The sequence below is a fragment of the Bufo gargarizans genome, chromosome 10, assembly GCF_014858855.1.
Source record: "Bufo gargarizans isolate SCDJY-AF-19 chromosome 10, ASM1485885v1, whole genome shotgun sequence".
In the NCBI taxonomy this organism is placed as follows: Eukaryota; Metazoa; Chordata; class Amphibia; order Anura; family Bufonidae; genus Bufo; species Bufo gargarizans.
In genome coordinates, this window is record NC_058089.1 from 67,635,852 (window position 1) to 67,660,741 (window position 24,890).

A 24,890-nucleotide genomic window follows, 5' to 3' on the forward strand; every position below is an offset into this window, starting at 1 on the left:
TGTATCCCCTGTTTTTCCCAATATTCAACATCACCCAGTTGCATAACTTGTGGTAAGTGTGCGTTCCCCCACAGGGGGGTGTACTGAACCGCTTGGGATACTCCAGCTATACGTGTAACTTGTTGCCAAATGTACCCAAGCATTCTACTAAACAGGTTTGTTATTGTTTTCTTCTCAATAGGACCCTTTTCGAGGATGTAGAAAAGATCCTCCCAAGGTCCACAGTGCTCCCCAAAAATAAGCGTATACATTTATTCTTTCGATTCCTCACGCACCATCTCAACTGTGCAGCCACATAGTATCCTTTTAGAAAAGGGACAGAGATTCCACCCTCTTCTTTATACAAGTATTGTATTTTAATTCTAACTCGTTTGCGCCCCCATATTAATTCATTGAAAAGGGTTTCCAGTTTATTAAAAAACATATCTTCTACCATTATTGGGCTTGCATTTAGTACATATAATAGCATTGGTAATAATGTCTTTTTTATAAGGGCTATACGGTTGATTTGTGAGTTTTAACCATGTTCTAATTTTTTCCTTAACTTTAACTATTATTGGGAGTATATTCAGTTTCTTATAATATTCCAGTTTGGTCCCAATATGGATGCCCAGATATAGTAGAGATTCTGATGGGGTCAGTGTACTAACCCGAAAGTGATAACCCAGTGGAACAGGGCGTCTCAATGGAAGAAACTTTGATTTTTCCCAATTTATCTCATATCCAGATAAACATCCAAATTCATCCACACTTTCCATAACCCTGGGCAAGTTCCTATACCCTCTCCCCAAAAAAAGTATCGTCCGCATACAGACTTATTTTGTCGGCTTCTCCCTCACATCCAAAGCCCTGTATTTCCTCATCTGCTCTAATTTTGCATGCCATTGGCTCCAGGAACAATGAAAAGAGTAAAGGGGAGAGGGGGCATCCCTGACGTGTTCCTCGGGTCAGTGGAAAAGAGGTAGAGTATTCCCCATTAACTCGAACCCTGGATACCGAGTTTTGATACAGAATGTGAACCCATCTGGAGAAATATTCACCTATCTTCACCCGTGACATCAGTCTCCAGAGGAAGGGCCACCAAATCCTGTCGAACGCCTTAGCCACATCAAGAGACAGGATAGAGCAGTCCTCCCCATCCCCCATCTGAATATTCAGGAAGGCCCTCCTTACATTATCCTGTATATTCCTTTTAGGAATGAACCCAGTTTGGTCCGCGTGAACAACTTTATGAATAACAACTTTTAATCTGTTGGCCAACAGTTTTGCAAGGATTTTATAATCTGTGTTCAACAGAGAGATGGGACGATAAGATGTAACTGACAACGGGTCTTTCCCCTTTTTGGGATTACTGTGATGGTTGCTTCCATCCATGAGGGAGGTAGAGAGCCCAGTATCTATGATTGGTTTAATACTTCCAACATTTGGGGGAGGATATTTCCCTCATGTTTTCGGTATACTTTGAATGGGAAACCATCCAACCCTGGGGACGTATTACCCTTGATGGATTTTAGCGTAGTTTGTAACTCACTCAGTTGGATCGGTCTTTTCAACCATTCAATGTCTTGTTTGTCAAATTCCGGAATCTTAATGTTATCTAGGTATTGATTTATTTTTCCTCCCTGATCTATGGGCCCAGCCTGCTATAGCATGGAGAAATATCGAGTGAATTCCCCTAGGATATCATCAGGGTCTCTTAAAATGTCTCCTGCCTCTGTCCTAATTCCCATAATGTTGTTACTCCCCCTTTGATTTTTTACTATTGTGGATAATCTACTTGGTTTGCCGGATTCGCTAAAGGTCCTCAGCCCCGAGAAGAACATTTTATTCTGTGCTTTTTTATCTAGATACTGTTTATATTCGTCTCGCACTTTTTTTAATTGAAGTTGTTTTTCTGGGATATTTAACTGAGCGATCTCATTCATTATCTGGTTGAGCGTACCTTCTATTTCTTTTTGAGTTTGGGCAAATACATTTTTCTGTTTCCTAATTTGGTGTGAATATAAACCTCAAAGGTATGCCTTAAGCGCAGTTAATATTGTCGCTCCAGAAGACCTTAATTTCTTCATTAATCTTATCCACATCCCTTATTAATGTTATCCAATGGGGGGTTCAGTTTAAAAATTAAATTTTTATTTGGTTTATTACAGCTATCCAATATTACCGTAACCGGGGAGTGGTCGGAAATACCGTGACTTTCATAATTCATTTTTTTAACCCTGTTGATGAGCCCGGGGCATGGACCTATATGTATTACTAAAGCATGAAAATACTTGCTTATTTCCATAGAGAGATCACTATATATCGACCAATGCCATTTCTTTACACATTCTAAACAGTAAAGTACTTGAACTGGAGTTTTGTTCGTAATTAGTTATGGTGGATATCCTATCTATTTTGATGTCCATGACCGAGTTGAAGTCGCCCACCACCAGTACCAGGCACTCCTCTCGTGCTGAAATATAATCCATCAGTTTACATAAATTGCTGTAAAAGGGGGTGTAATATATATAAAAGCGATTATACTCCTTTGACCCTGCCACTGACAATGAAGAAAAATGTACCGACCCTCTTGATCAATTAGTTGTTCTATTGGGACGTAGTCTACCTGTCTGTGGACGTAGACGCTAATTCCACGGGAGTATGTGTAATAACAGGAATGGTATTCATGAGAGGCCCATCTCCTTCTGCTAAGCGCTGCCACTTTTTCACCTGATAGGTGTGTTTCTAACAAGGCGACTATAGCTGGTAAATGTCTAGAAACTAGGTCAAACACTGCACACCTCTTTTTTTTTTCCTGAATTCAAGACAGCGCTAGGCGGAAGGGCAGGGGCACCCCCAACGACACACCCTCAATACCTCGACGGATCCCCGCGGAAAAAGCCCCCCCCCTTCCCCCCCTACCCCTACTCCCATACTGACCTGCGAGTCGCTGAGTGTGACTCATAGGTCTCTAACTATAGGCTATCCCCCCCTCCCCCCTCCCCCCCGCCATCGACCCCCCTGGCTCCCCCCTGTATTGCTGCGAGTAAATTATTTAATGCCCTTAGAGTCCATCCAATCGGCTGCATCGCTTGGGTTAGAAAAGAATTGTACTGTTTCTTTGTAGATAACCCATCAAAATAGTTTGGAACCAGCATTAAGAGGATGGCTGGATGCGTCTTGGACTCCTATTATCTACGACGTACAATAGATAACCACACAAAGGCTATATGCCAAAAGTCAGGTATATGCAAGCCATCAATCTATCCATGAGACAGATGACAGGCTGAGTCAGCATACCTTACAATGGCAGCCTTGTGCACTATGAGACATTCCAAACCAGCTCTCATCTGACTAAGAGCCAGTAAGCCTCAAAGTTACTTCAGATCTGTTGGATGGCTTGGGTGGACCCGCGTACCTAGATCAATATCATTAGGGTGACAAAAGGTTTTCTAATTGTTCTAACATAGTATTCAATAACCTTTCTATACAATTTTGTCATGTAAACTCATTTGCATAAACATGGACATATGGGAAAGACATGCAAATGAGCAGAATATGACTTGTTTTTCAGCTAAAAAAACATTTGCATGGAAAATTTGCGATCTACACTACTAATGAACAGCGCCATCTATTGGTTTCATAGTCTTATGACAAGACTATTAGTCTTGTCATAAGACTATGAAACCAATAGAGGGCACTGTTCCTCTTGTTGGGGCGCTAGTAAGTGGGGCACACTGCTCAACACAGTCCACACACCGTGTAGCACTCAGCCTATAATAGCTTTCTGCAGGGGGAGAAACAGAATTGGATCGCACATCCACAATGCTATGCTTTGATCTAACTTGCTTATCAGCGCTATAATATAGTGTACAGTCCCCCATACTACATGCTGTACAAGAGGCATTAGTGTATATTTTGATCAAAAGGCATAAGCCCACTCACCACTTTTTCTTTACTGGTATCAGCACTCCTCCCATTCGGCACAGGTGGTTTTAATCACACAAGTCTGCATATAGTGGTCATTGACCTGTAGCTCCTGATAGCAATGGACATGTTGTGTTAGACAACTGTTCACATGGTGCAGTACTGCGTGGTGGCCTTTGTTTTTGTGGTGCTGTTCTGGTGGGTTTGTGGGACCCAGTGCCATGGGTGGCATTGTCAGACAGCAGGATTGCTGTTTTGACTCCTGGGTCCCGCCGCCTACCAGGGCAGTGCCGCTTTGTCACCGCACTGCGCTGCGCCTTTTTGTCAGAGTAGGTCCCACTCAAAGAGGCAACCTTGGCGTGGTGAGTGGGCTTATGCCTTTTGATCAAAATGTACACTAATGCCTCTTGTACAGCATGCAGTATGGGGGCTGTACACTTTAATATAGCGCTGATAAGCGAGTTAGATCAAAGCATAGCATTGTGGATGTGCGATCCAGTTCTGTTTCTCTCCCCCATGTACTATAATAGCTTGCGCTTGCACTGAGGTGTATATCGGATTGCTGCTATCAGTCACACATCTTCTAGCACTTTATCTGCGGTAATAAAGGCTTGCTAGGGTGTATCTGAGGACTATTGCCCTGCTTGTAATGATTCATGAACAGCACCATCTATTGGTTTCATAGCCTTATGACAAGACTATGAATCCAATAGATGGCACTGTTCATAAGTAGTGTAGATCACAAATATTCTAATTGTGAATTTTTATCGCAAATTTTCCATGCAAAAGGCTACACTAATAGTCTTGTCATAAGACTAATAGTCTATTAGTCTTGTCATTAGACTAGGAAACCAATAGATGGCGCTGTTCATGAGTAGTGTAGATTGCGAATTTTCCATGCAGATGGTTTTTCAGCTGAAAAACAAGGCAGATTTTGCTCATTTGCATGTCTTTCCCATATGCCCATGTTTATGCAAATTCGTTTTTACATGACAAAACTCTATAGAAAGGTTATTGAATATTACGTTAGGACAATCAGAAAACATTTTGTCACCCTAAAGATATTGATCTAGGTGCGCAGGTCCGCCCAAACCATTCAACAGATCTGAAGTAAATTTGAGGCTTACTGGCTCTTATTTAGATGAAAGCTGATTTGAAGAGTTGAGCAAACACCTGGATGTTCAGGTTTGGCCGAACTTCACAAAAAAGTTTGAGTTTTTGGACCCAAACTTTACCCCAAACCCCATTGAAGTCAATGGGGACCTGAACTTTTGAGCACTAAAATAGCTGTAAAAAAGTCATAGAAAGGGCTAGAGGGCTGTAAATGGCAGCAAAATGTGGTTAATAGTATGGCAAGTGCTCTGCAAACAACAAATGTCGATAGGGAAATTACTTAAAATAAGTAAAAATTAAAAATAATAATCTTGATCTTGGAGGACGAGGTCCATATGGAGTAGGAGGTGGAGGATGTGGCAGTGTAGGTGGAATCGGCGGTGGAGGATGAGGAGGTAGCATACACTGCTTTTTGGTTTTATTTTTTATTTGTTTTGTTTAAATTAGGGTACACCCCAAAATATGGGGAAATATAACCTGTTATAACCCCTTCCAGCCGTGCTAAACAAACGTTCAGACAATACACTGGCTGCAGGGTAGGCCAGCACCTCCAAGGCGTAAAGGGCAAGCTCAGGCCATATGCCTAATTTGTAGACCCAGAAGTTGAAGTGGACAGACCCATCAGTCAGTACTTGTAGGTGTGTGCACACATACTGCTCCACCATGTCGCATATCCAATTGGATATCTTCTCTATCAACTTTTGATGTTCTTTTCTGAGCCTATCATGTTGATCACGGTTAGCGGTGAATCACAGTTCTACGCCGGAGGGGGAGCGTGAGAAAGGGAGACCACATCCCAGAAAGGTCAATAGCTGCAATGTGATTGAGCGGAAATGTGGGACAAGTTATTAAAGCAGAAGGATCGAATAAAAGGGCCAATTAAAGATGAATTTTAGAAATTTAAGTCCCTGTCACCTATGCAGAGCAGGGGTTTTTCATCGCCAGAAATGTGTTAATGTCACCCACCAATGGAGCAGATGATTTTTTTAAATGTATGTCCCTGTCACCTATGCAGAGCAGGGGTTTATTCACGGCAAAAATGGTAAAATGGCACCCAAGAATGTAACAGAAAAATTTGTGAAATGTATTAACCTGTCAACTAGGTAGAGCAGGGGTATATCACAGCCAAAAATTGGTGAATGTCACCCAACTATGTCACAGAAAAATTTGTGAAATGTATCAACCTGTCAACCAGGTAGAGAAGGGGTATATCACAGCTAAAAATTGGTGAATGTCACCCAACCATGTAACAGAAAAATTTGAGAAATGTATTAACCTGTCAATTAGGTAAAGCAGGGGTATATCACAGCCAAAAATTGGTGAATTTCACCCGAAAATGTAACAGACAAATTGGTGAAATTTCTTTAACTGTCTACTAGGTAGAGCAGGGGTATATCACAGCAAAAATTTGGTACATTTCAACCGAAAATGTAACAGACATATTAGTGAAATGTGTCACCCGACAATGTAACAGAAAAATGTGTGCAATTTATTAACCTGTCTACCATGTAGAGCAGGGGTGTATCACAGCCAAAAATTTGTGAATTTCACCCGAAAATGTAACAGACAAATTAGTGAAATAGCATAAAATAAAATAAGTACAAATTTAAAAAATAATCTTGATGTATGAGGTGGAGGTCCATATGGAGTAGGAGGTTGAGGAGGCGGTGGACGTAGCGGTGTAGGTGGAAGTAGCGGTGGAGGAGGACGAGGTAGCCAACACTGTTTTTTTTGTTTTAATTTTACATTTATTTTTATTTTTTTTAGAATATAACAGTGGTATCTAACGCTTTTATTTCACACTGACAGATGCAGCAAAGGCTGAAAAATTTGTATTTTGCCCAAAAAGGGTGCTTTTTTAAACCCAGAAAATTATTGCAGCATTTCAAGCTTATATTTAACAATGACAGATGCAGCAAATCCCGCAAATTTAGTATTTTGCCCAAAATGGGTGTTTTTTTAATAGCAGAATATAACAGTAGTATCTAACAATTGTATTTCACACTGACAGATGCAGCAAAGGCTGCAAATTTAGTATTTTGCCCAAAAAGGGTGTTTTTTAAAACCCAGAAAATTATTGCAGCATTTCAAGCTTATATTTCACACTGACAAATGTTGCAAAAGGCACCAGATGTAGGGTTTTGCCAAAAATGTGTGATTTTTATAAACCCAGAATATGATTGCAGTATTTCAAGCTTGTATTTGACACAAATACACATATGCTGTGCTGGTGCACTGAACTTGCATAAAATGGCCGCTGCCGCCCACCTAACTAACAGACGGATAAAAGTTAGTTTTCTGTGTCACAGGGCTCAGGGCAAGGTAAAAAGATTGTGCACTGCACCCACAAAATAAAATCTAGGTAGATCGCTGTGTTAACAAGCACTTCAGATGAAATGGACATGAGATCTTGTGCCCTGATTCCCAACCTCTTGAGCATCCACAGTCACAAGAACATGATGGTGGGGAACGCCAATTAGTGTTTAAAGAGGTGGATGATTATGAGACACAGTTGCCAATGAGTCAACTGCAATTACTGTCTCAAGAGGCTGATGAAGAGGATGAGAGACAGTTGTCAATCACTGAGGTTGTGGTTAGGTCAACAAATCAATAGGATGATTAGAGTGAGGAAGTAGAAGAGGAGGTAGTGGACGATGAGGTCACTGATCCAACCTGGGAAGGTGGAAAGCCAAGCGAGGACAGCAGTACAGAGGGGGAATGATCTGCAGCACCGCAACAGGCTGGAAGAGGCAGTGGGGTGCCAAAAGGGAGAAGTCAGGCCACACCAAACAGGCCCACAACTGTTCCATGGAGCACCCCCACATGTAAATCTCTCTTGCCAAGGGCTAGGTGTTCCGCACTATGGCGATTTTTTGAGGAAAGTGCAGACAACAAAAGAATAGTAGTTTGCAACCTGTGCCACACCAAAATGAGCCGGGGCTTGAACACTAGCAACCTCACCAATACCAGCATGATCCGCCACATGGCATCCAAGCACCGTATTAGTTGGGACGAACACCTGGGTCCACACTCTGTGTCTGCGGGTCATACCACTGCCTCCTCTTCCCCTATGGTATGTGCTGGCCAATCCCCTGTCGAAGGCGCAGGCCCGGATGCCTCCCGCCCTGCACTTGGACCTTCGCAAGCACCATCAGCGACCACATCCACTTCCCTGTCCCAGTGCAGCATCCAAATGTCATTACCCCAGGCAATTGAATGCAAGCGCAAATACCCAGCCACCTACCCACAGTCCAATAGCACTAAATGCGCACCTTTCAAAATTACTGGCCCTGGAAATGATTCCAGTAACTGTAACTTGACCCACCCTCTCTGGATGGTTCACAATTAGGAAAAAAAAGTTGCAAGGTAACAACAGCCAATCAGATTTCAGCCATGGACCTCCCTTGGATTTGGTAGCCCTTTCTCAGGATCCCTCTCTGGCATTGAACCCTGATTGCCCGTTACCCGTGATCACCATGGTAGGTGCAGAAAAGAACATCGAAAGTTGATAGGGCAGACATCCAAATGGATCGTCGCGGTCACGGGGGACATGCGATTGCCCAGAGTTTATCTAGAGTCACTAATGCGGCAGCAGGCCCTTGCTCCTAATGTTTTAGATGGTCAGATCAGCAGGCCCGTGCTCCATATGTTTTTGAGGGTCACCAGCAGGCCATCAATCATAATTTTTTGAGGGTGTTTATGATGCCCTCCTTTTTGTGTAACAAAGGTTGTTTTGTGCAGATTTCTTGCAGTTTCTAGCAGCCCTTTCACTTACTGCATAGGCTATATCATGAGAACATGTTTTCCCGCCCATTCTATCAATCGGTGGAACACATGTGTGTTAATCTTTATTTCAGATGTGCATTGAGAGAGACAGTTTTCCCATACAAGTATGACCCTGTATTAGTGACCAATAGTGGGTTGGCGCCTCTTCTTGTGGCAGTTTTTTCTTTTCCTTTTCGTCTACTGTATTTACGTATGTAGCAGTGCTCTCTACATATACAGCCTTTACCGGCAGCCTCCTACCGCCCTCTTTTATGGTGATTGGCTCTCCTTCCTTTTACTCTAAGATCTTTTGGACTTCCATCCAAAATAGCTCTTTGATTTACACTCTTTTTTTGGGGGGAATTTTATTTTTTATCCTCCTCTTAACTTATAGTATATGGAAAGAATAGCAACCTACTTAACAGGAGCATCAAACAATCAGGAACAAAAAATCAGGAAACGTTTTTTCCACCATAATGTGTTTGTAGTATGTGAAACAGATACATATAGATGGCTCTCACCTCACCACTCAGGAGTCTGCACCTTAGCTAATCATCCCTGGGGCTTGAGTCTGAGAACAAAAAGGTGTTCTGTTACAGCAGAAGACCAAGTGTTTGGTGCACATGCCATAAGGATGGTATAATTTGGGTGGTTGCTGATATGGAACATGCTAAGAGGTTAAGGAAAATTTATAGAGCCGCTAATTCTAAGGAAGAATGGCTTATCAACTAGACTGATTTGCCGTGTTGGTTAAACCCAGTTAACTGGTTTAGTTAAATAAAATGATTGGCTGGTGGTTGATGTCATCTTTATAAGAAGATTGAGATAATTGTGGCAGTTGTAAATTTATCATTTCTGATTAAATTTGCAGTAAGATCAGGAAGAAGATGTTATCATCTGTGGGGACTAGCTCTGGTAGACAGGATTAGTGGACGCAGTATAGAGGCAACAACAAGTTCTTTGGATCAAACAGTTCAGCGTTTTATTCACACTTTAGGCAAGTGACAAAAAAAGCAGTCATATTCAAACTAAAAGTCACCTTGCGGTGTTGGTGGTAATTCACACCATGCAGCAATTCTGCCTCAAAGAGTCCTTGCTGATAGCAGCACCAACCTGTTTCCACACCAAACAGGTAGCAAGCTTCTGAGCCTAGCTGCCTATTTAAGGACAGCCAGGTGCTGCCAAAACCAGGAACAGCATTTAAAATCTGGTCCGATATTTGATCTCACCTGGCTGTAAATTAGCACATGCTGGGAGGAAAATACTTGTTTTCCCAGATCAAACCTCTCACTGTGTCACATACCCCCCATTTGTTCAACCCTGAGGGGGTGAATACACGCCAGACAGTGGACCCAGGACAGGGCATCCGCGTTTCCCTGTAACCGGCCTGCCCTGTGTTCCACAAAAAACATAACGTTTTGTAGAGAGAGAAGCCATCAGGTGACCTGGGCATTTCTGTCCTTGGCCTGGCTCATCCACTTAAGAGCGGAGTGGTCAGTCATCAGGCGGAATTTTCTCCCCAATAATTAATAGCAGAGAGATTCTAGTGCCCACTTGATAGCCAGGCACTCTCTCTCAATTATACTATACCGGGTCTCTGCTGGGTTGAGCAAGACAATGTGATGCTCCTTCCTGTTGACTTACTGAGACAGTACAGCACAAGGCCTACTTCAGAGGCATCGGTCTGTACTACAAACTCCCTTTTGAAGTCAGGCATCACCAAAACCAGGGACCCACACAGGGCCGACTTCAAAGTGGAGAAAGCCTCTTCTGCCCGATCATCCCAGTGAACCATCATTGACTTGTGTCCCTTAAAGAGTCCTGTCAATGGCGCGGCTAGAGTAGCAAAGTGGGGAACAAACCTCATGTAATAGCTCACCATTCCCAGGAATGACTTTATTTGCCTAGCATTGACAGTTCAGGACCAATTCTTTATCACCTCTATTTTGTTCACTTGTGGTTTGATGACTCTGAAACCAATGACATACCTGTGAAGAAACCAACCTCGCCACTGGGTGGTGGAGAAGCCTGGCTACCAGCCTCTTGCCCCAGGATTATGGGCCCTCTCATCAGCCAGGCTTCCTTTGTTCACAAAGGACTTTTACTAACTTTTGAATCCCTGATCTAATTTGTGCCATTTTGGGATATGTTAAATGTCTATGTGTACTGTAAAGGGTGGGACATTGTATATTTGAGTAGTGATGTCTGTCCTATTGTCCCCACGTGTGTATTGGCGATTTCCCTTTGTCCTGAGGGATAATTGACTTACTCCTCAGTTGTCTCCAGGACAGAAGACACTGTGTATTCTCCTGCCTGTGATACAATCTCATCAACCCATTGTGTGGGGTAATTGTATCACAGACAGAGGGGAGGACTTTGTGTGAGAGTGTCTGAGTGTATTGTACGTGTTTATTGGTTGGTTTTACAAAACCCTGTGGGTTATAACCTTGTTGGAAAATGTGTATGAGTCAATGCTTGTGTGTTCAATAAAAAGTTCCTGTTTTTACCCTTCATCATGTTGAGGCTGTTTTTTTAGTAACTGATGAACACTGGGGGATTTCTATACGCTGAAGATTTGCTATACTCCCCTGGCTATAACTACTAGCTCTTGTAAGAGCTTGCTCCAGTTACTTGTTCCTGCATTGCTCTCTGAAGGAAGAGAGGTTCACCCATTGGAGCCTTGTCGTAGGTCCAGGGTGGGTAGGAGACGGCAAGACCTCAACCAAGCTTCGGTGGTTCGTGGGGTCTGCAGTGCTTACGGTGTCGAGTGGAGTGTTGGAGTCCTCGGGAAGCGCTAGGAGCATCATTCGACGGAGATACCCGGACGGGGTGCCAGGAGATCCGTTACATTGGTGGCAAGCAGTGGGATGGCGTCCTAGTGAGAGGAGAAGCAGCTCGGAGAAACTGTTCGTGGATTGACAAAATTGAGGGCAACACTAGCATCCGTACAGCACACCTGGCTACAGCAGCAGGATGGAACCAGACGTGGCATACGATGAGGAAGACCTGGATGGCCGGGATGCATTAAGGAAAGGCATCTGGTACCAGGCCCTGGGTAATGTAAAATACCAGTGAGGTGAGAGTCTCCCCAATGGAGAGCAGCGATTGCAGAAGCAAGTGGCCCTGCGGATGCCCTTCCTGGGAGAGCAGCCCCTGGAGGAATGGGTGAAGGAACTAGAGCACAGTGTATGGCAGAATCTATGTTTGGAGGAAGCCTACCAGGCGCTCTGGTGGTATATGGCACAGTATATATCCTGGACAGCTGAGCATGACAAGCCAGAGGGAGAGGAGTTTGATGGTCCTGGCTTGTTATGGGAGTCCTTTGCAGAGCCTTACTTTGGGAGCCCTGCACAGTCCAGACTTCAGAACATTTTCTACGAGAGGGAGGCTAGGCAGGATTGGGATGACCCCCACTAGGTAGAGAAAGACCTGGCTCACCTAGCAACCCTGGAGTGGGAACTGGAGCAGGACTACCGAGATCTCTTCCACTCCATTGAGAGGTCTCAGTGAGAGAGCAGAGTTTCAGACCCAGGTCCAGAGCCCTTCAGCTGGGAGGATATTGTGGAGGTTTACTGGGAAGACCCGACTGAAGTTTTCCATGCTTCAGTACCAGCTACACAGGTAGGGGACCTCATAGACTGGTCCTGGGGGAACCCCATATGGCAGGTGGAGATGGGACTGAGGTCTCTCCAGCGGCCCTACAGGGATGCTGGGCAGTCGGCCCAGATCCCCAACGGCAGCCGGAGTTTCAGGGAGTAGGGACAGTCAGTCATGCTCCCCAGTGGCAGTATGTTTTGCAGGGAGAGGAAAGCATTGTCTCCATCCCCCAGCGGCCGTGTGATGTACAGGGAATTGGGAGCCCAGTCTCCATTCCCCAGCGGCCATGTGATGTACAGGGAATTGGGAGCCCAGTCGCCATTCCCCAGCGGCCGTGTGATCTACAGGGAATTGGGAGCCCAGTCTCCATTCCCCAACGGCCGTGTGATCTACAGGGATTTGGGAGCCCAGTCTCCATTCCCTAGCGGCCGTGTGATCTACAAGGAATTGGGAGCACAGTCTCCATCCCCAGGAGACAGTAAGCCCCACAACAGTGCAGATGGGACCATGGTCTGCACTCCACAGCACAGGGGGTAGGGACAGTCGGTCCTGTCCCCCAGCAACAGGGCTGTTTAGCCAAAGGGGAGACAATCGGTCTCCCCCCACAGCAGCATGGTGGTCTATCTAAAGGGAAGACAGTCGGTCTCTCCCTACAACAGCAGAGCGGTGTATCTAAAGGGGAGGCAGTCGGTCTCCCCCCTACAACAACCAGGCTGCAACCAGGCTTCTTACATGGTAGCGCTTGCACCAGGGAAAAGTACCGCTGGTCTCTGCCCACTCAGCAACCCACCAAGGCAGTCTACCAGTCCCCCACACAGCTGTGGTGAGGCACATGGACATGGACAGGTTTATCCCTTGCTCAGGTGTAGTAACCATTTATTGTGGGTGGGCTGTACTGCTGTTTCTGTTTTGTGGGTGGGCTGCTGGACTAACAAGGGCACTGACCGGCAGAAGGTCAGAGACCCTGTTAGTCTGTTTGGAAAAGGGGAGAAATTCGACGAAACCAACCTCGCCACTGGGTGGTGAAGAAGCCTGGCTACCAGCCTCTTGCCCCAGGATTATGGGCCCTCTTACAAAGGACTTTTACTAACTTTTTAATCCCTGATCTAATTCGTGCCATTTTGGGATATGTTAAATGTCTATGTGTACTGTAAAGGGTGGGACATTGTATATTTGAGTGGTGATGTCTGTCCTATTGTCCCCACGTGTGTATTGGCGATTTCCCTTTGTCCTGAGAGATAATTGACTTACTCCTCGGTTGTCTCTAGGATAGAAGACACTGTGTATCTCCTGCCTGTGATACAATTGCATCAACCCATTGTGTGGGGTAATTGTATCACAGGCAGAGGGGAGGACTTTGTGTGGGAGTGTCTGAGTGTATTGTACCTGTTTATTGGTTGGTTTTACAAAACCCTGTGGTTGGTAACCTTGTTGGAAAATGTGTATAAGTCAATGCTTGTGTGTTCAATAAAGAGTTCCTGTTTTTACCCTTCATCATGCTAAGGCTGGTGTTTGGGTAACTGATCGACACTGGGGATTTCTATACGCTGAAGATTTGCTATACTCCCTGGGCTATACTATTAGCCCTTGTAAGAGCTGTTCCTGCTCTCTGGATTTAGGAGAGGTTCACCCACTGGAGCCTGGAGCCTTGTCGTAGGTCCAGGGTGGGTAAGAGACGGTGAGACCTCAACCAATCTTCGGCGGTTCGTGGAGTCTGCAGCGCTTACGGTGTCAAGTGGAGTGCTTGGAGTCCTCGGGAAGCACTAGGAGCATCTATCGACGGAGGTACCGGGTCGGGGTGCCAGGAGATCCGTTACAATACCCCAGGTACTTAGTCTCTTCTAACCCTATCGCCCATTTTTTGGGGTTAGCGGTTAGGCCAGCTTACAGCCTGCAATTTGGGTAGGTGACTTTCTGAGACGGTACTGTGGATAACAATATTGTCCAGGTAAGCCAAAGCATACCGACGATGTGGACGAAGCACAATGTCCATTAGTCGCTGAAAAGTGGCAGGGGCGCCATGCAGACCAAAGGGTAAGACCTCAAATTGATACAGCCCCTCAGGCGTGATGAAGGCAGTTTTCTCTTTGGCACCTCCGTTAATGGCACCTGCAAGTACCCTTTCATGAGATCAAAAACAAAAAGATACAAGGCTTGTCCTAACCTCTCGATGAGCTCATCCACCTGGGGCATGGGATACGCATCGAATTTGGAAACCTTGCTAAGTTTTCGAAAGTTGTTACAAAACCACAACATCCCATCCAGCTTGGGTATCAATACTATAGGACTGGCCCACTCACTTTTTGACTCCTCAATGATGTCTAGCTGCAACATTGGCTACACCTCCTCCGATATGGCTTGTCGCCGAGCTTCAGGTACCCGGTATGGTTTTAATCTGACTTTTGCCTGAGGCTGAGTGACAGTCATGCTGGATTATGGAAGCACGTCCAGGGAGGTCCGAGAACACATCCGTGTTCCGACTAACGAACTCCCTAGCCTCCTGAGTCTGTTTAGAGGAGAGGCTGTCAGCAATTTTTACTGTGGCAGCCGTCTATCTTGCATCAGACAGAGGGCCTGGCAACCTCTTCTCCTAGAAAACCCGGCCGCGGACTGTCTTCTGTATAGGTTTCCCTATCTTTCTACCGTTTGAGTAAATTCACATGGTAAACCTCCTCTGGCTTTCGCTGCCCTGGCTGGTGTACCTTGTAGTTTACATCTCCATTTTTCTCGAGTACCTCGTAGGGCCCCTACCACCTAGCTGGAACGTACTTTCCACGGTCGGCACCAGAACCAAAACTCAATCATTTGGGTTAAAGATCCGGATCCGAGCCTGCCGATTATAGACCCGACTCTGGGCTCGCTCAGCTACCTCCATATGTTCCCTAACAAGAGGCAACTTTGTCTCTATCCGATCTTGCATCTGGGTAACATACTCAATGACACTTTTATGTGGAGTGGGTTGTTGTTCCCATGCCTCTTTGGCCACATCCAAGAGACCGCGAGGGTGTCTGCCATATAGCGAGAACCCAGTAGAGGCCTGGGGTACCTCTTACACTGCGAACATGATATAGGGCATAAGGAGGTCCCAGTCCTTCCCATCTTTAGACACTACCATTTTCAACATATTTTTTAATGCTTGGTTAAACCGTTCTACCAGACCGTACATTTGCGGATGGTAAACGGACGTCCGTAGTTTTATGTGCAGCAACTTACAGAGTTTCCTCATCACCTTGGACATAAAAGGGGTCCGTTGGTCGGTCAGAACCTCTTCAGGTAGTCATACTCGGGAAAACATCTCCATTAACTCCTTAGCTATGAGTTAGGCTGAGGTATGTCGCAGTGGCACAGCTTCCGGGTACCGAGTGGCGTAGTCTAGAATGACTAAGATGTGTTGATGCCCTCTGGCGGACTTTGGTACTGGACCTATGAGGTCCATAGCTATTCGGTCAAACGGTACTTTGATAATCAGGAGAGGTACTAGGGGACTATGGAAATGTGGCTGGGGGCTAATTATCTGTCAGGTCGGGCAAGACTTACAAAACTCTTCCACTTTGAATATACTGGGCCAGTAAAACCGCTGTAGAATACGAGTTCTCTGCAGCTCCAGGTGACCCCCGAGAATGTGTTGGTGGGCTAGATCTAACACAAGCTTGTGATAAGCCTTGGGAACCACCAACTGTAAAATAGGTTCACCCCGTAGTTGTTTTACCCGATACAACATATCTTGATGAACCACAAAGCGACTCTGCCCCAGGTTGTTGTTGTTCACCATCTACTATTAACAGATTTTCCCAGGCGTGGCATAGGGTTGGATCCCGACATTGGGCGGTACCAAAATTATCCCCAGAGACATTGAGGTCTGCCAATTCAGGACCCACCATCACATTTAGCGGGGTTGTCTCCCCCTCTTCCACCGAAGTGGCGGCCATCCCTACCGCTGGCCCTTCGGTCTCAGGTTCCCAGGGTTCTGGTCTGCCCCCTGAGCCAGGCCACTCTGCTATGGTTACCCCTGTCTTATGGGTATCAGCCACTGTCATAGCAGGCCACAGTGACGGGAAGCCCGGGAAGTCTCTCCCTATTATGAGTTCATAATGTAGATTTGTGGAGACAGCGACATCCTTGGGTCCATCTACTGGCCACTGTGGTTAGAGACACTAGTGCCGTGGGGTAGTCTTAAGTCTCCGTGGATGCACATCACCCCGACTTTCCGGCCAGTATACTCAGTGGACTGCACCAGGGTAGCCCTTACTAGGGTCACCAGACTCCCTGAGTCCCTGGTAGCAATCCTTCATCCAAACACAAGGCTTCCAGGTCCCAACACAGAAACCTCGCTTCTGAGCCCAGCTGCCTATTTAAGGACAGCCAGATGCTGCCAAAACCCGGGCTAGCATTTAAAATCCGGTCTAGTATTTGACCTCACCAGGCTGTAAATCCGCCAAGCAGCACGTGCTGGGAGGAAAAGACCTGGTTTCCTAGACAAAACCTCTCACTGTGTCACATATCACAAACCAACTGTAATTGCAACCTATATACTGAATGTGAATCATGGAGAAGCTACAAGAGAGGAATATATGTATATCAATGCAACCTGCGAACACTGAACCTGACGATTCAGATGATTCAGCTGAGAACTATGGAAGCCTGGACATGAATACTTTGAATTCTGATGATTATGGGACAATTGCCTCACCTCCTGACTGTGCCTCTCCAGGGAATAACTTGAAAGAAAGCGAGGAACTGGGTGTACAGTGGAGTCTACCATAGATGTTGAATGGCTTATTAGCCCTGATCTGGGGAATCCAGTCAGAATGTAGTCATTTGGGGAATCCTCTGGATACCTAAGCAGGCTGTGTTTATGAGGAGGAAAACACTTGTTCACTTGTGTCTCCTTCGACTCCCCAGAGGTGAACAAATATAAGATCTGCATTAGGGATATAAGGCCCTTAAGGGTACACCTCAATTGATGAATGGCCTATAGTGTAGCTGGCCAGCTAAGACCTGTCCTAGGTTACTAGTATAGATTATATGCGTATACAGCTAAACCTGCTAATAACCTTAATACAGTTTCTATGTTTATGTGTTAAAGACAAAAGCAGAGTTATTTACTGTGACATCATGTTTTGGATGTCCTATAACTGTTATATATTTTGTGTTCCCAGATGCAGATAAAGATAATATTCCTTTAAGATTCATTTTGTAATGAAAGGTAAGCTCAATGACACAGCAGAAACAACAGAAAGTATAGTGTTAATCTGTTGCTGCTGGGCAGAAGTCTAGATGAATCACAACCAGCTTCTCACACAGCAAGAGTTTTCACCAATCATAGCCAGCCTCACACACAGCCTGTCTGGGAATTTCCCAAGCTCCTGCTGCTAGAATTATTATTCACCAGAGACAGGAGCTGAAGAGACATTCACTCCACTGAGAGCTGAGTTTTATGGGAACAGGAGGCCAATATAGGTATTTAAAACAGTTATTTAATGTTCATATTGTTAGTAGTGTGTTTAGAACTGTATACTTAACTAGATATATATGTGTTTACTTACAGTTCCACCAATTGCAACCATACAATTGCAAGCATACAAACCAGATTCCATAGAAATTGCATACAAACTGCGAACTGCTCATACCAGACCATAAGCAATTACATACTGCAAACCAAGTTGAGCAAGCAGAACTATTAGTTAGACCTCAGAAATACCTCTCAGAGAGATCATAAAGTGCTTAAATGACTCAAAGTGAGAGCTCAGATTTTCAAAAGAGAAATATATCCACCATTTTATGTTGAATGACAAGATTGAACAGTTGAACCACTATCTTTTTGTGATATATTTTCAACACGTCTTAAAAACAATGGACTATCTGCTGCGGAGGCGGCAGTTTTATATGAAGAAAAGTTGAAGTTAATAAATAAGTTATTTGAAGCATTTGATGTGCTCTTTAAACCTACTGTTTCCATAGAACGGCGCTAGAGGAATTACAGAGTAATAGACAGTCTGGTTAGACTAAAAGTCAAAGATACCAAAATTCTTCTAATGCCACAGCGCAAAAGGCACTTCATAGTGCTGCAACTGCATGATTTAAACTAAATGCAGTCAATTTGGAAACTCTCTTGAGACAATTAGGAAATTATGTTCAAGAGGAGGAAAATGTGAAAGAAATTAAGTGGTTAATGAACATGAATAGTGCTAATTGTACCTAATTGTCCAATATTCAAAATTTTTGGGTTTTATGCTTAAATTTCTTTGATATAACATCTATGATTCAGAAATATAGTCACATGATTCTTAAAAGAAAGTTAGACAAACACCACAAATAAGGAACTGCTTGAAAGAAATATAGATAAGGACTTTTGCATATATCAGTCATGTCTGTGTACATGTATTTTTCCATACCATTATGCTTCTGACTGGTTGTTTTAATAAATACTTGATTTGGACATATTGAAATTGATAGCTAAAGGGGGGTGGTTAGATCCACAATGTACAACTAATAAAATTGACTCTACGGGCGTTGCCCGGCAGAGAACCCTTTAACCAGCAAAGTGTCTGGGTCTTTGATTCTTAGGTTGACCACATCTCCTGGCACATAGGAAAACTTATTAATCTATTTGAATCCCACAGACAAGCGAGGTTTTACTAAATTGCAGCAACAATACTCAGATTGGGTCATTGTCACTAGTGGGGTCAATATTAGGCCCTATTCTCTTCAATATATTTATTAATGATCTTGTAAATAAAATATAACATTTTACAGATGATACTAAACTTTGTAAAGTAATTAACACAAAAGGGGACAATATACTGCTACAGATGGATCTGGAGAGATTGACGCTTGAACAGAGAAGTGGCAAATGAGGTTTAACACTGACAAATGTATGGTTATGCACATGGGAAGGGAAAATGCATATCACTTGTACACACTAAATGGTAAAACACTGGTTAATACTGAAATGGAAAATTACATAGGAATTATAATGGACAGTGAACTTCGGGAAGGATTTTTTCCCCCTAAAATGAGGAAAATTGGCTTCAACCCCATAAGTTTTTTTTACCTTCCTGTAGATCAACATTGCAGGATAATAGGCTAAACTGAATGTACATATGCCTTTTTTGGCCTTATAAACTGTTACTGTTACTATATTACCTTAATACATCTGAAGGTAATTGTGTTCCTGATAGATTAAGATGTTTGAGAACAAAGGCTTTGTTAAAAAACTTGGCGATAGGAGTTAAATCTTTGATTTTCCTGCAAAATAAATACAAAGTCAAATCCATCATATGATATTATATAAGTAACATTTTAAGAAGAATAATCTAACAATAAAAGCTTATATTAGTCCCAATAAAATTGGTTCTACAGTTCCTCACAGGGGATTTCAACAAATAAAAGTAAGCTATTTTTAATGCACAGTAAACAATCTTTAAAGTATAAAGCTAGTCATACACATTAGCCTTTTGTTGGTCGAATTTGCCAAGAATAGTCAGTTATGCCAACACAACTAATGTGTGTTGGGAGCACCCGACTCTTCCCCGACAGATGTTGGGGGAACAAGGATTGAGGGAAATGAATATTTTGGCCCAATCTTTTAGTTTTGCTGGAGATAAGCCAGAAGCGTCTGGCAGTGGCTATCTCTACTTTCCCCATAAAACACACATACACGTTCGGCTGAGCTGAATGTGTATGTGTATGGGGAAGCTGGGAGAGGGTTGGGAAAGATAGCCATTCAGCCAATAGTTATTGAATGTTTATCGACAGTTTAAGACTCACCAACATATAGCATATCTATGTGGAGTTATATAATTCTTTACCTGGCACTAGACATTTCATCCATATGACAACAGAGATATGGCACCAATGGCTCACCGGGGAAAACATACTATGTCACTAAACTAGTCTTCCCAAACCATGAGTTATACTGTATTAAAGGGAATGTGTCGGGAAATGTATTTCTACCCGTTAAAACCAGATAGGAACACATATTCATTTTTTGTTACAGATTTTTTTAAATTCTATGTGAATATTGGGGCTGGCATCTTGCCGTTTTGAGGAAAACTAAAAATAATCACATTTAAACAATCGGTCATTATCTGATGACACACTCCCTTTAAGAGAACCTAATACCTATGAACATGACTGGAACAGGAGAACATTTGTTAAAACCAGGGACTGAACTCGTGTGCAATTAATTGGATTTCCTGAACTAGACATTATTTCTAGAGCTGAGCGAATCGAAGCTGACGAAGTGGAATTCGATCCGAATTTCAGGAAAAATTTGATTAGCAACTAATGCGAATTTCCTCGTGCTTCATGGTAACGAATTGCAATTTTTCCTAAAATGGCGGCAACACATGTGAGGACATGGGGCAAGGAACTCTGGGAAGGCGGGATGACCCATAATGCCATGCATGAAGCCAATCAGCAGCCAGCCAGCCCTGTGATGTCACAGCCCTATAAAAACGGTGGCCATCTTGGATTCAGATATTTTACAGCATTTGGAGTGCAGAGGCAGATGTGAGAAGGTGAAACGGACAGCAATAGGAAAAACCTCATTGTGACCAAAGAAAAAACTGGAAAAATGATTTATTAGTGCAGGGAAAGCATAGGGAGGAATCATTTCACAGCATTTTAGTGCAGGGAGAGACGTTAGAAGGCACTAGGGACAGTGATAGGAAAAACCTCATTGTGGAAAAAAAGCGATTTACAAGTTCAGGGAAAGATTATCCAAATAGCCATTATACAGCTGTCATTCCAGCAATTTGTTCTTGAGGTGCAAGAGTTATGTTGAAAAGCCTTTAGTCGCTTATATCTGTGGAAAAAGAAAAATACAGTATATACATAGTTCACTTCTGCAGCTATAAGTTTTGAAAGTGTTTAGTGGCCTATTTCAGTACAAAAATAAAAATGGATTCTCAGTTCGCTTCTGCAGTTATGTGTTAAAAGTGTTTAGTGGTCTATTTCAGTACAAAAATTAAAAATATATACACACTTCACTGTTACAGTTATTTATGGTGAAAGCGTTTAGTGGCCTATTTCAGTACAAAAAGAAAAATATATTCTTTCACTTCTGCAGTTATATGTGTTTAAAGCTTTTAGTGGCTTATTTCAGTACAGAAAGAAAAATATATACGCACTTTATTGTTGCAGTTATTTGTGGCAAAAGCAGTTAGTGGCGAATTTCAGTACACAAAAAAATATATATATGCAGTTCACTGTTGCAATTATTTGTGGCAATAGCATTTAGTGATGTATTTCAGGACTAAAAGAAAAATATATATGCTGTTCAATGTTGCAAATATTTGTGGTAAAAGAGTTTAGTGGCCTATTTCAGTACAAAAAGAAAAATATATACGCACTTTATTGTTGCAGTTATTTGTGGCAAAAGCTGTTAGTGGCGAATTTCGATACAAAATAAAAATATATATGCAGTTCACTTCTTCAGCTATAAGTGTTGAAAGCATTTAGTGGCCTATTTCAGTACAAAAATGGATTCTCAGTTTAATTCTGCCATTATATGTGTTTAAAGCGTTTAGTGGCCTATTTCAGTACAAAAAGAAAAATATATACGCACTTCACTGTTGCAGTTATTTATGGTGAAAGCGTTTAGTGGCCTATTTCAGTACAAAAAGAAAAATATATTCTCAGTTCACTTCTGCAGTTATGTGTTTAAAGTGTTTAGTGACCTATTTCAGTACAGAAAGAAAAATATATACGCACTTCATTGTTGCAGTTATTTGTGGCGAAAGCAGTTAGTGGCGAATTTCAGTACAAAATAAAAATATATATGCAGTTCACTTCAGCTGTAAGTGTTGAAAGCGTTTAGTGGCGTATTTCATTACAAAAAGAAAAAATATATACGCATTTCACTATTGCAGCTATATGTGGCGAAAGCATATAGTGGCCTATTTCCGTACAGAAAGAAAAATACATACACACTTCAGTGTTGCAGTTATTTGTGATGAAAGCGGTTAGTGGCCTATTTCAGTACAAAAAAAATATATATATATTTGTCGCTTTTAGGGGTGTTTTAATTTGCTTTTAATTTATTTAGTTCAGCTAAAAGTATGTCAGACAGAGAAGTGCCAGGCCATGCACAGATGAGTGGCAGAGGCCTAAATATTTCTGGCGTAGGCAGAGATTGCAGTAAAGTAAGGGGGCATGGCAGCAGGAGTCGCAGCGAGAGGCCTGAGCTCACGGTGTCATCTAGTGGTCGTGTCTTGACCAGCAACTCAGCGGTTCTAGATTGGTTGACTCGGTCATTCTCTTCATCCCAAGTGACATCAGACACCCCCAGCCAACAGTGGGTGGGTTCGTCAGACACAACCCTTAGTTGGCATGGCCCGGGAGCAGGCCATGTGCCCTCACCTGTCCTCTGTCTTTTGCTGTTCCCTCAGCCACAGAAGTATTGTAAGTTGCAGGCTCAGCTCCACTATACAGCGAGGACGAGCTACTAGAGAACAGTCAGCAGCTACTGCCCAGCCAAGATCTAGAGGAGACATCCGCCGCTTCCTCCGCTAGGCGATTAAGTAGTGATGAGGAGAGTGGCGTGGGAGGTGGTGTTGCGAGCAGTCAGGCTCCTGACCCAGAGACTGTTGAGGAGGACATCAGTGACGTGCAGACACTACTCGATAATGATGAAGCCAATCGCACTTGGGAGCCAGGTGCAGAAGGGGCTTCATCATCATCAGGAGAAGAGGGTGGAGGCTTGCCCATGAGGCAGCAGCTGAGCCAGCAAGGTGGTAGCATGGCTCGGAGTCAGCAAGGTGGCAGCAGTGGGAGGTCAGGAGCCTAACATGCCCGGGGTAGACCACCTGCTTCTCAGCAGCCTACTTGCCTGGGAAGTAGTGGTATAGGGGTTCACAGAGGCAGTGGCGGTAGTAGTCAGTCAGTGCGGACTGTTGGGGGGGAAAATTACCTACTCGGTGGTGTGGCAGTTTTTTGTTAAGCCCCCGGAGGAGGTTAACATGGCCATATGTAGAATATGTGGGCAGAAAGTGAAGCGTAGCCAGGGTGCCAAAGTTGGCACCACGGCCCTTCGTCAACATATGCAGCGTCCCCATAAAGTGGCCTGGGAGAACCATGGCTCCTATGTGGTGGTCCAGCCTGCGGCAGCAACAGCTGCTTCACCCAATGGCACGCACCCAGTTTCAGCCAGTCAAGGCTCCACCATCTCAGCCGAAGGGAGCTGGTCCAGATGCTCATGCTCCTCTTCCAACCTACTCCTCGTCAGTCATTCCATCAGTTTTCAATCACTGAAGCGATTACCAAGAGACAATAGTATGCGTGAACTCATCCAATGGCGCAAAAGCTGAACATGCTCCTGGCCAAGTTGCTGGTGCTGCAGTCTGTCCCTTTCCAAGTGGTAGACTCTGCACCTTTCAGAGAACTGATGGCTTGTGCCAAGCCAAGGTGGAGAGTCCCAAACCATAATTTCATTGTGAAAAAGTCAGTACCAGCCCTGCACATATGTAGAACAGAAAGTGGGCCAGTCCTTGAGCCTGTCGGTGTCTGCTAATGTGCACGCCAGCAATGATGTGTGGAGCTGTAACTATGGTCAGGTCAGGGACAATACATGTCCTTTACGGCCCACTGGTGGAATGTGGTTCCTGCACAGCCACACAGGCAACTTGGCAAGGTGACGCCGATTCCACCTCAACATTGTCACGCTGTTGGTCCTGCAACAATGTCCACCTCTGCTTCCTCATCCTCCACCGTGTCCTTAGCCTCCACTGCAGGGACAATTCACAGTGCCCCTTCAGCATTCCACATGTGCAGGGCACAGCTGTGTCATGATGCTCCTGGCTTTCTGCTTGACAACTGAAAATCGGAACCATGGTGACCGACAACGCGGAGAACATGGTGTCGGCGCTGTGTCAAGGAGGGCCAGTTTCTTCTAGCTACCTGCCTCAGCTTCTATTCTATGCTGCCACAAATCTGATGACAAGTGCTCCTTCTTTCACCCACCATCTTCAGCTGGCACTGATTTTGACACCCACCTCAAGACTTTGTCACCGGGTCACTCTGTGGTCTCCTAATGCTGCTGCCACCTCCACGCTATGTCACCTTGCCACTCTGTGGTTTTCTCATGCTGCTGCCACCTTCACACTATGTCCCCTTACCAGTCTGTGGTCTCCTCAGACTGCTGCTACCTCCACACTATGTCACTTTGCCACTCTCTGGTCTTCTCATGTATCTGCCACCTCCACACTATGTCATTGTGCCGCTCTGTGGCCTCCTGAAGCTGCCGCCATCTCCACACTGTCATTGTGCCACTCTGTCGCCTCCTCCTGATGCTGCCGCCACCTCCAGGCTCTTACCTTGGGCCACTCTATGGTCTCCTCATGCTGCTTCCACCTCACAACTATGTCATAGGGCCACTCTGTGGACTTTGCATACTGTTCCCACTCTCCCCACTTCATGACTGGGCCACTATTTGCCTTTCGGCCTGGCTGACATAATTATTTATTTGACCCTTCTTATCTGTCAGAAGGAAGGAAAAATGAGAC

The 24,890-nt window shown here is 44.2% G+C and overlaps 1 protein-coding gene across 3 annotated transcripts in view; it reads right to left on the bottom strand.

Annotated features, from left to right (window-relative positions):
* The window catches only part of LOC122921143 (capping protein, Arp2/3 and myosin-I linker protein 3-like), a 782,130-nt gene that overhangs the window by 317,186 nt on the left and 440,054 nt on the right, over positions 1-24,890 (bottom strand). For all 3 annotated transcript variants that reach the window (XM_044271159.1, XM_044271158.1, XM_044271160.1), the window contains one exon: positions 19,531-19,632. In XM_044271159.1, the coding sequence (XP_044127094.1) occupies positions 19,531-19,632 (102 nt within the window). The remainder of the gene's footprint in view (positions 1-19,530; positions 19,633-24,890) is intronic.